This window comes from Clinocottus analis, unplaced genomic scaffold (genome assembly GCF_023055335.1).
Source record: "Clinocottus analis isolate CAN_PGR_092001 unplaced genomic scaffold, fCliAna1.0.p SCAF_10, whole genome shotgun sequence".
In the NCBI taxonomy this organism is placed as follows: Eukaryota; Metazoa; Chordata; class Actinopteri; order Perciformes; family Cottidae; genus Clinocottus; species Clinocottus analis.
Genome location: NW_027175821.1, coordinates 10,336,121 through 10,351,773, shown reverse-complemented (window position 1 = coordinate 10,351,773; position 15,653 = coordinate 10,336,121). Strand labels below are relative to the sequence as shown.

Here is a 15,653-nt window from a genome sequence, read left to right as displayed (position 1 = left end):
ACTTTTTTTCCGAAGCACAACATATGGCAGCACACACATATTTTGTTTAAAATACACACCTTTATTGCACATACAATAGGAAGATCAGGAAGATGGGGGCATCATGGGAGCTCACACACAGTTTGAGTTAATTAGTGAATGTGTTGTCATCCAGGATTCTAATTGGTGGCAACTTGTCAGCCAGAAACAGCTTCGTGGTTAAACTCTGAGCTGCTGTGGACTAAACATTGTGCAATGGTGTTTTTATGTGTGTTCAAAATAATTGTGTGGATGTGTGTTCGCAACAAGGATAGATTAATGTCTGTCTATATTGAATACCATATTCTTCTACTAATTGTAGAAATGGGATAGCGTAACTTGACCTGACAAAATATAAAGACTTTTCTTTTGTACATTTTGGTAAGACGTGTTGTTTTTAACATCAATTGTTGATGTTTTTAATATCTATTGTAGCTTAATAAACCCGCTAGCAGTGTCAGTGCGGCCTGTGCTAAATAGATATGGAAACTATTGTTGACGATATATTAAATGTGAACACGGTGATCTATGTTGTTGTGCAATAACTTTTTAAAAAGTGCAGACTGTGGAACTGCAGACAGTCACAGTTAGTGGGTGCTAGATTACATGAAACTGATGATGGAGGCCTTTCCATATGTTGCACGACAACAGAGCATTCCTCTGCACAATTTGTGCAATTTAAACTTAAGAAAGACTTCAGACATAATCAGCTAGTTTCAAATGAATTCAAACAGAATGTATCAGGGCCTCATCAGCCAAGGCTCCACAACTATTGATACAATGTTGAAACATGAATACAGGCCAATAACTAACTGTGGAGGCGTGTGTGTGTGTGTGTGTGTGTGTGTGTGTGTGTGTGTGTGTGTGTGTGTGTGTACTTGCTTGTGTTTCAGTAAGTTTACTGCACGTGTGTTAGTGCCTATAAGTGTATGCTATTTGTACATGTGTTTGTATGCACACGTGTGCGTGAGAATCCATACATCAAAACACTTCTGTTTTGAATGGTGATAAAGGAGAGAATCAATCACTCTGCCAAACGATGTTGACAGAATTTTGAATCATCTGACACGGCCTGTCAGTCTGTGATCAGATGCCATACAGATCAAGTCTCTTCATGTATTCTAAACACAGTCTTAACACTCTCCACTGCTTTCCAAAACCCCAATATCCATCCAGCAAGCTGTCTCTTTGTTTCCAGAGAGCTCAACGGATTATTTTCCACTCATATCCTCTTTAGCTTTTCAGTTGTTGCTACATTCAAATTGTGCCTGTCAAGCTGTCCAAAGACACAGTATTCCGATTAGTTAGTTAAATTGCTGGGATTTTCCGAGTTGTTCTGATCCCTCTGCTAATGGCTGGGAATTAGCCAACATTGTTGTGAGGATTCATTCCCAGCTGTAGCGTGAATCCATCTTGGCTTCAATTCGTTCTTACATCTGTCCATCCGTCTAGACAGCCACTCAACCAAGTGACAAAAACAATACACGTGTCTGTCATCCAAAGTGTCAATGCTTCATCTCTCCGTTACATCATTTTCATGGGGAAATGGTATCCTCACATTCAAACGTGAATCACAAATAAACCGCTGAAGTCTGGTTCCCACAGAGAGAAATCCATGTTGATCTTGTTCTCAATATTCCTCTGAGATATATCAGAAAGGGAAATTCAGCTGCTCCTTTGGTCCTGTTTTCCGTCTTTAGTGCATTTCTTCTTTCTCTACTTGGTTACCTGGTGAGGATGGATTGCTGTGGAAGCAGTGCCATTTACAGGGATGCACAGGATGCCACCTCTGATGTCATGACACCTAAAGCCACCACTCACCAACGGGCCCATGAGATGCTTTATTTCAAAACGTTTGGGCCTGTGGTCTCCTAAAACAGAATCACCACCGAAAGGATGTTGTTTTTCTAAATCTTACAGCCACCAGAAACACTTCTTGCGGAGTTTCTTGACACGGGCCTTGGTGCTGGGCCGGCTGGAGGAGGAAGGGGCTGACGTGGGCTTGGTCAGAGTGGGTGTAGGCACATCATACTCCCCCTCTAAGGCCTCCATAACCCCCTGGAACCGTCCCTCCTGCTGTCGGAAATCATGCTCTACACTGGAGAAGAAAGAAAGGGAGAGCAGTGATAAGGATAAGAGAGAGCCAGCAGGATCACAACTGAGCGGTTTGGATGGTGTCAAACAAGTCGCGTGTGTTCATATAGCTCATTTTTCAAGAGATATGGGAAGAGGACGAACTGAAGGATGTGACTACAGTTGGAAGTTTACTGTGCAGAAAGAGAGATTACAAAGAGGGAATGAGAGAAAGTTGAGCGAAGGAGTTTTAGTGACATCAAAATGTGCATCCCAAAACGCTCGGTTGTACTTACGGATAGTGTAGCTTGTGAAGGAGGTGTGAACTCTGTGTTGTGTTCTTAACTCTGACATATGCACCTTCTGCACACACATATACTTTCACACAGGCCTCTACTCGGCTCATTTCACATCCATAGTATTCTTCTGTGCCTCATGCACCGATAGATCACATGCTGGTGAGGTGAGAGGTGTGGAAGGAGAAGGAAAAAGAGAATGGGAAAGGGAGGAGAGCAAAGGAAAGGAGAGGAGCATTTGCGAAATGAAGGAGCTAAAGGAAGGAACTTTTTTTTGCTCCTCTGATATGTTCAAAGCAGACCCTCTTGGCTTTATTTTTCTATGCTTCTGTCAGTCCCTCTCCCTACTCTGCTCTCACTTGTGCTCTTCTTCTCACCATCTCTCTGAAGTGTCCACCGCTTCAGGTCATAGTGTAGTAGATTTTACATTTTTTTCTCCTTTTTGGTAAGTGTATTTTTGTGTGTGGGGAAAAAAGCGTGTGTCGAGGTTGGATTATAGGGGAGGAGCTGCATAGGGCCCGGCATCTGGAGGTAATGAGCCACATGATGAGGCAAGGAGAGCAAAGACAACAACCCACCCTCCCCTATTGCAACATCCCAACACACACACATCACACACACACACATGCTGTACAAACACATATGTGCTCCCTTCACACCCAATGTGTGCATCTTTCACAACAAGCTCATGGCTGCGCGAGGGAGAAAAGCAAACAGGCAGGGACTTCTATAAGGAGAGAGGAAAGACGCTGACTCTCTTTTGGGATATGGAGGAATGCACCAACAAAAAAATGAAATAAAGGCAAGCTCGAATAAAACAGGACCGAGTTGGTCATAAAAGAGAGAAACAAAGAGACAGAGGGAGGTGAAGGAGGAGACGATGAGTGCCAACAGAGATGAGACAGAGGAGAGCAGAAAGGTCTCAGCTCCCCGAGAAGGAGTTCAGGGATGGAAGGAGCGAGGGAACGAGTGAATAGATTAGGAAGTAAAAGCTCCGATGGGCAAAGAGGAAGGGAGATGGCTGCCATGAATAAATGATGAAGTAGATGTACTAACTACTGTATCACTACACACACATGCACACACACACACACAACCTATAAGGAAAGATAAAGTGGTGCACCTGTCCAACATCTACGAAATTTATGTTTGAGAGCAGAGTACTTTTCTTTGTTGGGTCTCTCTTTACACACACAGTTCTCTAGGTTTCAACCTCCCCCTCTTTCAATCCTCTCTAACCGCCTGTCTCGGCCCATATTTACCTCTCCCTGTTGTTCATGGGATTGCAGGACAATGGTAAAAGCTGCTGCTCTTAATTCGGTGTGCAAGCTGTCATCTTCTACGTCTTCACAACTTTGTGTGTGACTGTGTGCTATTGTTGCTTCTATCCTCGTGAAAACCTGTTACATTTTCTATCCCTTACTTTTTAGTCTACGTGAGGGTAAATATCAGTCATTTAGTTGACAGGGTTGCGGTTTATATTTTTTATAAAGCGCAACGTTTAACTGTGTGTATGGGAAGGATAATTGCAGAACTGTTATGGTAGGTGTGTATAAGTGTGTACATATGTCTATTTGTGTGTTTGTATTTGAGCTGTTGGAGCATTGGGAGAAAAAGGGGCTGTCAAAAGTTCTTCTTCCCCTTGTCTCTCAGCATGCAGATTAATAAGGACTGACAATGGCAAAACATCTTCAGGCAACTAGCTCACATCAAAACTAATTTTTTCACCACAATTCATTAAAATGGATTTGTCAGTCCCCAAAAGTAATTCATCTTCTGCTCGTGTGTGTCTTTCTTCCTCTATCTGTCACCCTCTTTACCCAGAATTCTCTTTGTGGGTTTGATAAGGCCGTCCAATCAAACAAATGGAGATTCTGACTTTTGTGTGTTTGTCACAACGAGCCACTGGAAATGTGTTCTGCTTATATAATGTGTTTTTTCTGTCCAAGTCATTAATATCCTTTACAAAGAGTGAAGTATATCAATGTCTTTGTTTGACAACAATGTACGTATGAGTGTGTGCATGCAAGTACCGTTATGCATATGACAACCCGGCACAGACATTCCTAATAAAAACTTTTTTTCCCTTATTGTTGCATTAATTAGCATGGCCTGGTATGCATTATTATATTTGCATGTGTGCAAAACAAATGAAGGGAAAGTGGAGCATGAAAGAAAATCTAAATTGGATGAAATTGATGTGAATAGCAAGCAGCAACACACTCTTCAGATTAGGGATGCCCCGGGCCCTTAAAAATCTATATTATTATAAATATCTATACTACACTATACGTACATATTCAGGGCTTTGATGCTTTTTGGAAGCTTTTTTCTCCATTTTCTTTTGCTTATTACAAAATGAAGTTCCATCATGTTCCTGTGAGGAGGAAATACAACTATTTTGAGAATTACCAGAAAAATGCTTTTTGTGGGCAATTTCTTTTGTAATGTAGGTGGTGGGTTTTTCCTCTTGTGTTTGTCTGTTCTTGCATATGACTGTAAGGTGAGGAAAGTTTGTTCACTTCTCTCAGTTTAGAGAGATTTCTTTATTCCCATCTGTATGGATATATGGATGGTATGGTATGTTGCCATGTGTAACATGTTACCAAATGTGTCATTTCCCCTTGGAGTTCATTATTACTTGGCCAAGGAACTTGCTGTATTAATTGAGATCAAGGGGAGGAGAGAGTTTGAGAAGTGTGTGACGAGATGAAGAGATTAAACAAAAACGTTATGGAAAGTAAAAATACAAGAGGGATGCATGTGCGGCTGCTGGGTTGGAGAGAACTATATGAAGTCCTTGTAAAATATGTATTCATCCCCTTTGCCCGCAAGAGAGAGCTATCTATATTTATGATTGTTAACAAGTAGATTTAGCTTCAAGCATAACTTTGGTCTGATATGTGCCCACACAAAAGTTTTAGACAAAAAAGAGGTTTTAATGCCGGATTATTTCAGTTAGAGCAAGTCAGTATTTTCCTTTTCTGTTTCCGTGTTTTCCACTGTTTAAGTGAAACCACACATTTTCAGCCTGAGTGCATACAGTGCCGTCCTGGTGGCTGGGTGGAAGTGGGTAACAGGTGTGTATAGCTTTGACATTTGACAGATGGAATGAGGCAAGACTGTACAGAGGAAACCAGTTTGATTGAAAGCTAGAGATGAAAGAGAGAGCTTGAGCAGGCATGAGATGATTAGAATAAGAGAGCGACGGGGTGAGGTGATGGGAGAATTTAACTACAGTATGTGGTATCAGATTGTGGGGTTGCAGTTATGTAAAATGCAGAGGATCTAAGAATGCAATTACTTATTTAGGTCACACACCCGAGGGATGACTGGGAAGGGAAAGACATTTAGGTGCTGAATTAATTTGCTTGTTTGCGTAGAAGATTCTTTTATGTGTAAATAACTTTCTTGGAGAGAGCGTCCTTGTCTAATATCTTTCAATATTGATGATCTGGATCACTCAGTCTCGCATTTTTCGTATAATAGCGATATATCGTTTGAGTAGCACAATTATCAGAGTGGGGGGAAAAGGCAAAGACAGCAGGATACCAGGAAGAAAGACTAATGAAAAATACAATGATAAAGGAAGATGTGCTGAATAAGTGGAAAAATGTTGAAAAGCTGTGAGAAAAACAACATGAAATGCAACATTTTTAAGGCTACACAAGGCATCTCTGAGAAGTTTCAGGGCTGTTTATTCCGCTGTAGGAAAGAATGAGTTGTCATTGCTGGGTTATGTAATGTGGTAAGCTCATTATCTTGATCAGTTTACCTGTAGATGATGCAGGCTGTCTTTTGGCAGGTCGGGCAGTTGTTAATGTCCTGACCAGTTCTGTATGAGCTGCGACTGCAGAAACAACACATGTAAAACATTCCCACACACTCGCAGAAGAAGTTTATCAGTATTACACATCTACATCTGATACAAATACCAATTTTCAGGAATGATATTGTGTTGCTATAGATTCGACATCTTTGAGAAAAAATGTCTCTTGATTAATTGATATTGATCACTGAAATCTTTGACGTATTTAGACTTAACATTGTATGCTGACATTCAACAGCAGAGGAAGATTTTTTTTGCACAAACAACATGCTTCCTTTTCTTTACTGGAACGAGTCTCGCTCCCTTGACTGCTCGTGTCACAATTTGTATTGGTCACTCCGCGGCAACATCAAGTGTTTCTTTCTGGGGGGTTGTCAAAGGGCCCGAAATAACTTATGATGTTTAGGGCATGCAATGTACTACAACAGGACAATTCAGGACTTTATACATAAATAGTCCTGGTGGGTGGCTTGTTTGACATTCCAGGCGTGTGATGTGAAATGAGCCACCAATACCATGATAACACTTGCAAACCGTGTTGTCAAGGTTGAGCAAGACGACAGAACATGAGCCTAAGACTTGAAACACATCTAGCAGGCTCATGCTGACTGCTATTTCATTTGGAGCCCTTTTTTTGCCAAGAAATGTTGGCTGCCCCTTTACTGAACTGTCTATATGAGAGAGGAGCTGATTTCTGGTGATATAATAGACATTTATTTACATGGAGGGAGACCGTGTTACTGGCTTAATATTTTTTTCATCGGCTACCCGTCTTTATCAAAACCAAATGGCTCAAGAAAAGACAACTATTTTCTTTGGGAGAGAAAAGAAAACAAGGAGCTGAGCACAGCAACAACCTCTTAGCTCTGCCGACATTTTTTTCACAGCGGCCCACTTAAAGTGCTTTCATTTCTGGCACAGCATCAGATACATGTAGACCCTCTTACGCGCTCTTTATGTCTTTATCTCTCAATTACTCCCTCTCTCTGTCTCTCTCCCTTTCTCTTTTGTCTGCCTTTTTACACTTTTTTGTCATTTACTTATCATGAGGCATACAGACACACACACACACACACACACACACACACACACACACACACACACACACACACACACACACACACACACACACACACACACACACACACACACACTCTTCAACAGTGACTCACGCAGGGCAGTGTACACTACACAGCCTATTTTGCAACTTGCACAATAATTGCATTTCTCAAAGGTAATATGGTAGGGATTAGTCAAGAGCTGCAAACATCTGTTAACCCTTCAGAGAAAAAAGAAAGAAGCAAGATAAAAAGCAAGAGTGTGTTTCAGTGGGGAACGATGGATCATTATAGGGAAGATTAGGCAAAAGGGTAAAGAGATGCTCCTTCCCAATATCAGAACAACTCTTGTTTTAGATTGTCTGTGCTGAGGAGAACAACCAATGGTATGAAAAAGACATCTAATATAAACTACAGGAGATGAATTACTGACAGTAAAGGTGACATGGTGACGAGGAGGAAGAGGAGTGATAGAAACAAGCGGAGTGGCAGCAGGGGAGAATGATGGACAGCTTGTTGGGGCAGAAAGAAGGGGGGAAGATCACAAAATGGTGCGAAGAGAAATGACTAAGTTAGTTGTTAGAGGCATGATTCACACGTGGAGGTGCCGAAAAAAATAAAGAGGAGGAGAACAACGGTATTAATTAAGAATGGAGGAAAGATAGATGTCAATGCGGAGGCGGAGAAAGGGATGAATAGCTTGAAGCAGGTTAAAGAGCCTCGGAGAAAGAAGGAGCCGTTGATTGAAATGAAGGGATTCATGGAGAGAAACAATGAATTTGGAGCAGAGGAGTAGAATTTAATAATGCAAGAATTAGCAGAAAGAAATCATTGATTAGTTTGCCTTGGTGAGCAGATATAATGTCTGTAGGGGCACTGTTACTGTGGGGAGTACAATGCCCTTTGAGGAACAGAGGAAGGATCTACTAGCATTGACTACAGGCTGGCAGCTATCATATATATGTATCCCAACAGGATTGGATCACACACACACACACACACACACACACACACACACACACACACACACACACACACACACACACACACACACACACACACACACACACACACACACACACTCTTCAACAATTCTCCACTGGCCTGACATTTAAAATCCATTACACAGACTTTAAAGCCTGTCAATATATATTGCTATAACAACTCAAACACACTCCCCTCTGAGTCTCGATGCTCTTCTTTGACACCATCTCATCTTGTTCTCATGCTCAAACTAAAGCACTTTCTATTGCAATCTGCATCTTCTTTTATCTCCAACTCTTATCTGTGTTTTCATCTTTATCTTCATGCCTCCCTCTTCTAACTCTTTGTCTTGGTGTCTAACCCTCTAGGTTTGTCTCATATCACACAACATCCCCCATCTTTTTTTTCATTCCAGCTATCTCCCCCATTAACTTCCCTCTCTCACCCTTCGCTCAGGGCCTTGCTCTTCTCCAGGTCTTGAATGACGTTGAGAAGCACTTTGATCTTCTCCTGATTGGATTGTAGGTTCTCTTCCACGCTCTGTAACTGCCTCTCCAGCTTGCGTGGTGCGCTCCCCGCGGGTCCAACCAGCAGCCCCCCTGGAGCTCCATTACATTGTGCTTTTATATGAGTCTTGCAAGGCAGAGTATGGTCGTCAAATGATTTGCTCTTCTGTTTTGCGTAGTCTTTGAGTTTGATCCGTTCTGAGGATGTTTGCTTTGATGTGTTCTCCTGAGTGTGTTTGGCTTGCGCTACGGGTGTGGCCGGTTTAGAATGAGTGGGTTTTGGAGAGTTTTTGGGTGGGAGAGGTGGGGTGTCTGTAGATTTTAATTCACTGTGAAGGGAAGGAGCTGGATGTTTAGAAGCAATACGGACTGATGTGTACTGGTGCTTGTGTTCGTCAGCGTGCTGGATATTAGCCAAGTCGTTCTTGTGTTTGTCAGTCAAATGTGGCTCCATTTCTGCAGATGGGGTGTGTGGTCGCTGTGTATGAGTGGTAGCTGTGGTGCTGTCTGTGTTGTTGTGCGTTTGTGTGTCTGTTGTTTGCGTGGCTGAGTCCTTGTAATAAGTGCAGTCTGCAGAATGTGGCCTTGTCTGCTGCTTGGACTCTGTTTTATTCTGGGTGTGTGATTTGTGGTTGGAATGGGAGCTGTGTGTTTTTGGTATCGTGTGTGACAGCTGTGGTGTTTGAGAAGTTTTTACTGATGCGTGCGTGGAGGTGTTTGCTGTGTCTGTATTTTTGGTGCTAATCTGAGAGTCCAGAGCAGATTCTTTTCTTGACTGGTTGGGTTTCCGTGGTGGATTAGGTAAAGTCTGGCTGGCTGTTATTTGATTGACAGCCTTCCTGCGACATGCGCCTGTGCATGGTGTAATCTGGGATCGTCTCCTCCCACATGTCCCACAAAGACTGGGTGGGGAAGTTGGCATCACTCGACAGGGCCGCGGTGGGGTGGCGTGCACGGTCGTACAAACACTCCCGGTCTTTAATACCGAGCGATGGCCCTCGCCTCGCAGAGACTGCACCCTCCTCCTCTCTCGGGTCGGCTCCTTGCCTTCTGTGGCCTCAGTGCAAACTCCTCCCACGGCATCAGAGGCCACCACACTGCCATTTGTATACCGAGCTGTTCTTTTCTCTCTTGTGTCTTTGGGGTTCATAGTTTTGATGTGGCAGTAAACTCCGCTGCCTGACCCCTGTGACCCCATGTCGTCCTGCGTCAGGCTGTTGATCTCGTTCTGAGATCTCTCCTTGGACACTGGCAGACCGTTGCTGTCACTTCTAATAAGTCCCCCTGTCTCCACTGTGGTTGTTTTGTCTGTCGCCATGGTGAGTGGGTTGGTTGGTTGGCTGCCGTGTCGTTTGATGGAGGGGATAGTCCGCAGTCCGGGAGATGTTTGCACCCCGACACTGCACAGCGGCCCCCATCGCCCCCCTGCCAGGGGAACCCCCAGCGCAGGCACTGGATTGGTTGGATCAGCCACTCTCCTGCCCATAATCCTCTGCAGGTTGGCTCAGCCCCCAGACGAGCTGAACACGGTGGAGGCAAGCAGTGACATTAGCTATCGTCAGCAGGATTATATCCAATAAAAAAACCCGGAATGTTTCCAGCTTTTGTTTACCCGAAGGAATTAGTGGGTTTGCGAGGCAGTGTGAGAGTGTTTGTAGGTGAAAGCTGGAGACATGAATTCCATATCCAATAAGATGTTAAACTCTCAATGTCCTTCTATTACTAGCCTCTTTACTTGATTAACTACTCCTGATTGGGCATCACAGTCGAGGCTTTTCTCAGTCTCTAATCAATGGCACACAGATGCGGAGTTGGACGCAGTCTCTGGGCATTGCAGGTTTGTTCCGGAGGGAGAGAAAAAGAGAGAAGCCCTGAATGAGAGAAACGACAGAAGAAAAGAGGGAGACAGGGAATAAATGTCAGATTGGCAAGAATGACAGAAGGCACAGACATTTGGCATGTAAAGCAGCAAATAAATGCTTCAACCTCATCCGAATGCACACAGTGACCGAATCGATAGAACTCTATCAGCCTCTTATTAGACCAGCAGGTGGGTGGGAGTCACAGAGGCTCGACTCTAAATCTCATCAAGCTGTTTCTCCAGAGGGAACAGAAAGAAACTGGGGATATCTGAAGGGTAATAGTTTATATCTCTATAGTCACAATTTGTGCACACCCAAAGGAGCTTTGTCATTAAGTCTTATGAAATCAGGACTACAGATGTTGTTGTGGTCTTTTATTACGCGATGACACAGCGTGACGCATTTCAAATGAGGTTATCTTTGCCTCCCACAGCAGTATGTAAACTGATGCATCCTCCGTCAACATCTCTCATGAAAGCAGTTAGAAATCTGTCTAATGAGTTCAGCATAATGATAAACTCTGCAACATTGTTTCATTGAGGTAGTCGTGTTGCTGAAACTCAGCGTCATATATATATAATCACTTTTATATTGTGTGTAGGAACATTTGTTTGAATGCTTAGCAAGGTTATGTCAAAATGTCTTCTGGTTTTGTATTATTATGTTTGATCAACGCTTTATAAATATTTGAAAGGGTATCAAAGTTAAAAGTTTGACTCACTTCAGATCACTAGACAATTGACTCCTTGAATACTTGCATGATGACACTATGATAAGCTGACAAAATTGGGGCAATATATCAGATTTTTTCTCAGGATGAAATTAGGTCATTGCAGAAGCACACATTGGCTTGACACTTCAAGGGCAAAACAAAAAACAAAATAAGAGAGTACATGGAGGTTGCACATTAGTAAATGCAAGTTTTACTTCAACCAGAGCAAAACAGTATGCAATTGGTTTGTGACTTCAGTGTCTCAGCACAAAATACAAGCATCTCTTCAAGACATGTTGTATATCCAGATCAGAAGTTGCAGCTAATTTATTTCTATCCACCTACATTTAAATCAGTCTCTGCCCAATTCGGGGAGCCAAAATGCTGAGTAAGCCTACATATACGTATGATTTCCAACAGATGCAAAAAAAACTGTTCACAAACGGTAATCTGGGCATGAAATTAGGCATGTCTGAGACATCAGTCAGCAGACTGAATTTATTTTTCTCCTATGTTCACCACATTGTTGTTCTTTTCATTGCAATCAAACAAGCATTAAAGATGTATTCTCACCAGCTGACTCATTTGTAAGCCATACGTCACATGCTGTTTTGACAGCATGAGTTTAATAGAAATGGGCATATTAGCGATTTTATTCATCCCCCCCCCCCCCCCCCCCCCCAAAAAAAGCAACTGTAACTAATTTTGTCGATATTTTCGGGAATTTCAGTTTATATGTATTGTCATGAATAAAAACTCAGTGAATACAGTTCATTTTGCTGGTGGGCCTGCCTATGGACAGCTGTATAGAAAGGGGAACAGTTAAAATTTAGCATGTTCTCAGTGTGTATTTTACCCGACGTTTTGATCATATCACCCCGGTCCTTCACAACCTCCACTGGCTCCCCGTTGAGTACAGGATAGACTACAAACTGCTACTCATGACCTACAAATCCCTAAACAATCTGGCCCCTCCCTACCTTGCTGACCTCCTCCCCCTCCACGCGCCAACCCGTTGCCTCAGGTCCGCCGGCACAACCACTCTAAAGACCATCAGGACTAAGCGCCGGACCTGGGGCGACAGGGCCTTCTCAGCTGCTGCACCCCCCCTCTGGAATACCCTCCCCATCCACATCCGTCAGGCTCCCACCCTACCATCATTCAAGCAAGCCCTCAAAACACACCTCTTCCAACTTGCTTTCACCTGATAAACCTCTGCACCTGCCCTCCGCTCTGCCCCACACAGCCTCTTCTGTTTACTTCTCATTATTTCTTTATTACCTTAAATATTTTGTTGTTTCTTTTTGTTTGCTCTTGTCTTCCCGTTCGTGTTCTATTGCGTCTGTTATCGTCTATTGTGTAAAGCGTCTTTGTGTCACTATAAAAAGCGCTATATAAGTTGAAACTATTACTATTATTATTATTATGAACTTTCCCTGCTTCAAACAATACTGTGTTGTCGGGGCTCATGACAAAGTTCCTGGGACACAGTTGTGCTCGAGAGCTTCACTGACAGCCAGCAGAGCTTGGGAACATAAGCTCTTTACGTAAGGGACTATAGATCAAAGGATTTACACTTCAGTGACATATTGCTGCTATTTACTTGAATATCTCGACAGTGTGTTTGGCTCAAGGACTGCTCCATTGCATGGGCGATAGCCTGGGGTCACGCATAAACAGTCCAGACTGTTTGAATGGTTGCAACCGTAACTGTGGTCAAACATGGTGCTGGAAATCACAGAGTTCACAAATTTTTGTGTGTGTGTGTGTGTGTGTGAGAAATATATTGACAAAACAGGCTGCAGCCAGAAAGGTACTGAGATGGGTTGTTTGCAAAAATACATTCAAATTGAAAGCGCCAGTGTTTGTGTGTGCAATGGAGACTGTGAGGACTGCAGATGTGCATGTTTGTGTGTTTATGTGTTGTCAAGCAGTTTGCCTTGGGAGGATTCAGACTGAGTCAATCGAAGGTAATTTCACTGCAGCTCATTTCCAAGCATTTGTCTTTCCACCAGCAGCCACAACAGACACCTGCTGCAACAAACTTCTCTCTCTCACTCTCTCTCTTTTCATCACCAGTTTCCTGATTCACACGCCTGTCTCTCTTCATCATTCTCTCTCTCTCTAACTCTGTCTACATCCTATAGGATACCTCTTGTCACCTTTGCTTTCATCGCTACCTGTGTTTGCTGTCAGACTTTTTGCACTCAAAGACAGCGTGACATAAATAGAAAAGGGGCGCCCTTTCCCATTTATGTCACGCTGTCTTTGATTCACTGTGTGTTTCTCTCTCCCCTCTCCCTCTGTCTCTATATTTAATCTTAAACTCTCGCCCACATCACACCTCTGGCTTGGCAAAATGAACGGAGAGGAGAATGGGAGGGTACTTTGTTGCCTGAGGGGATAAAAGGGAGGCGACAAAAGAGGAGAACAGGGGAGAGACGGCAGCACCGGGAGGTGCAGAAAGGTGTTGGAGGGATAAGGGGAGAGAACAGATGAAGGAGAAGGATCACAGACAAGATAAAAGTGATGCGTGAGCATGTGTGTGAGTGAGAGGAAGAGGCATTTTTTCCTATGTTGAAATCTCCAAAAGTGTTTGGTGGAATAAAGAGAAGAGCATGGCAGAGATGGAAGGTTGCCATGAAGACACAGACATTAGAGATGGAAATGTGGGAAGCCATACACACTGTTTGCTCGTAATCAATATGCACTGCCAGTGTGCTTGAACACACACACACACACATACACAGGAGGGAGTTTCCTGACAGCTTGCAGCTTTTATGAAATCTGTTTATACATGTAACGAGTTTAATTTACCAGTTGGGAGATTTGAGCTGTTCAAGAATTGTTCTGTGTGTGTGTGTGCACACGTGTGTGTGTGTGTGTGTCTGTGTGTGTGTGTGTGTGTGTATGTGTGTGTGTGTGAGAGTACCCACGCCTTTGCAGTAACAGAGCACTGAATGCTCCAGCGAGTCTAGTCCCCTGTCGTTTCAAGGTGAGCCTCATTTTTCAACTGCCGATTGACGTGTGTGTTTTGGAGAGACTGAGACTCGCTTTACTGCTCTGTAATCGCATTGCTTTTCTCACTCACTGTCTCTTACCCACCCACCATCAGAACAAACGCAACTCTTTATTTGCCCTTGGAGACCAAGCGAACATTGCATTTTGGGTAGTGTAGTCAGGTTTTTTTCCTTTGCTGTCTGGGCTCAAAGCATTTCTTCGAATTTAATTTCTCTTTACTGGTGAAAATAATTTATTGCAACATTTTTACTTGGCAGAAACAAGGCCCTACTCTCAAGGGCAGTCCCCAAATCAATGTGATAAGTGTACAAGAGTTATTACAACACAACTTATATTTCCATCCATCCATTATCCAAACTGCGTATCCTGTTTTTAGGGTCGCGAGGCGCTGGAGCCAACCCCAGCTCTTATTTGGCGAAGGCAGGATACACCCTGGACAAGTTGCCAGTCCATCGCAGGGCAGACATAGAAACAGATTCACACTCAATCACATTCACACCTACGGGCAATTTAGAGTCCAATTAACCTAAGCTGCATGTCTTTGGGAGGAAGCCGGAGAACCTGGAGAGAACCCACGCTGATACGGGAAGGACATGCAAGCTCCACACAGAAGGACCTGCCAGACCGTGATCCGAACCCCGGCCCCTCTTGCTGTGAGGCGACCGTGCAGCCCATATTCTTATATTTCCATAATATGATATAAAGCTCAAAATCTGCAATACTTGCAAAACAGCATGCATTTGTTAATGAATAGTTGTAGGAAGAAGCTGGTGTGATGTCAGCATAGAAGTCATGACAATCAACTTAATAACAGTGTGAGCCGTTAAAATATTAGGACCTCCTCTCAGACTTGTTTTGATTGATGGCTAAAAAGGCTGCAGGCGAGCTGTCAAACAGGTCAGCTGGACTGAACAGCTCATTACAGGTACGACTGCTCTGCTTTACCTGAACAACATGGTCAAAAGGAAACGCTGTTGAATTATTGAAAATCTTTAGAAATATATGGCAGCTTGTGTTTTATCTCAAATGTTCTACATGTCTGTGTTTGTAAATTAATATTGTATGTCTGGTATTTGCATACTGCATTGGAGGTATACAGTATGCACATTTCACCTTTATTTTTTCTATACATAATTGGGTTCACCTTTTCTGAAGTGCCATGGTACAGTTTAATATTTATCACTGCACTTCAGACATAAGTAGGGATCCAGTAATGATGGTCAAAACAAACCAAAACCCTGCTCCTCTTTCTGCAGTGTTTTATTGTGCATTTTAATTAGGTTCAACTGTATTT

General features: G+C 43.1%; 2 protein-coding genes across 2 annotated transcripts in view; one reads left to right on the top strand and one right to left on the bottom strand.

Moving 5' to 3' along the window:
- The window catches only part of dock2-like (dedicator of cytokinesis protein 2), an 84,001-nt gene that overhangs the window by 40,642 nt on the left and 27,706 nt on the right, over nt 1–15,653 (top strand). The gene's annotated exons all lie outside the window — the stretch shown is intronic.
- LOC137792074 (protein INSYN2B) overlaps nt 63–15,653 on the bottom strand; it is a 20,177-nt gene continuing 4,586 nt past the window's right edge. The window contains exons 2-4 of the mRNA XM_068587516.1: nt 8,704–10,635; nt 6,163–6,237; nt 63–2,116 (exon numbers count right to left, since the gene is read on the bottom strand). Of these exons, the coding sequence (XP_068443617.1) occupies nt 1,933–2,116; nt 6,163–6,237; nt 8,704–10,250 (1,806 nt within the window). The 5' untranslated portion in view covers nt 10,251–10,635 and the 3' untranslated portion in view covers nt 63–1,932. The remainder of the gene's footprint in view (nt 2,117–6,162; nt 6,238–8,703; nt 10,636–15,653) is intronic.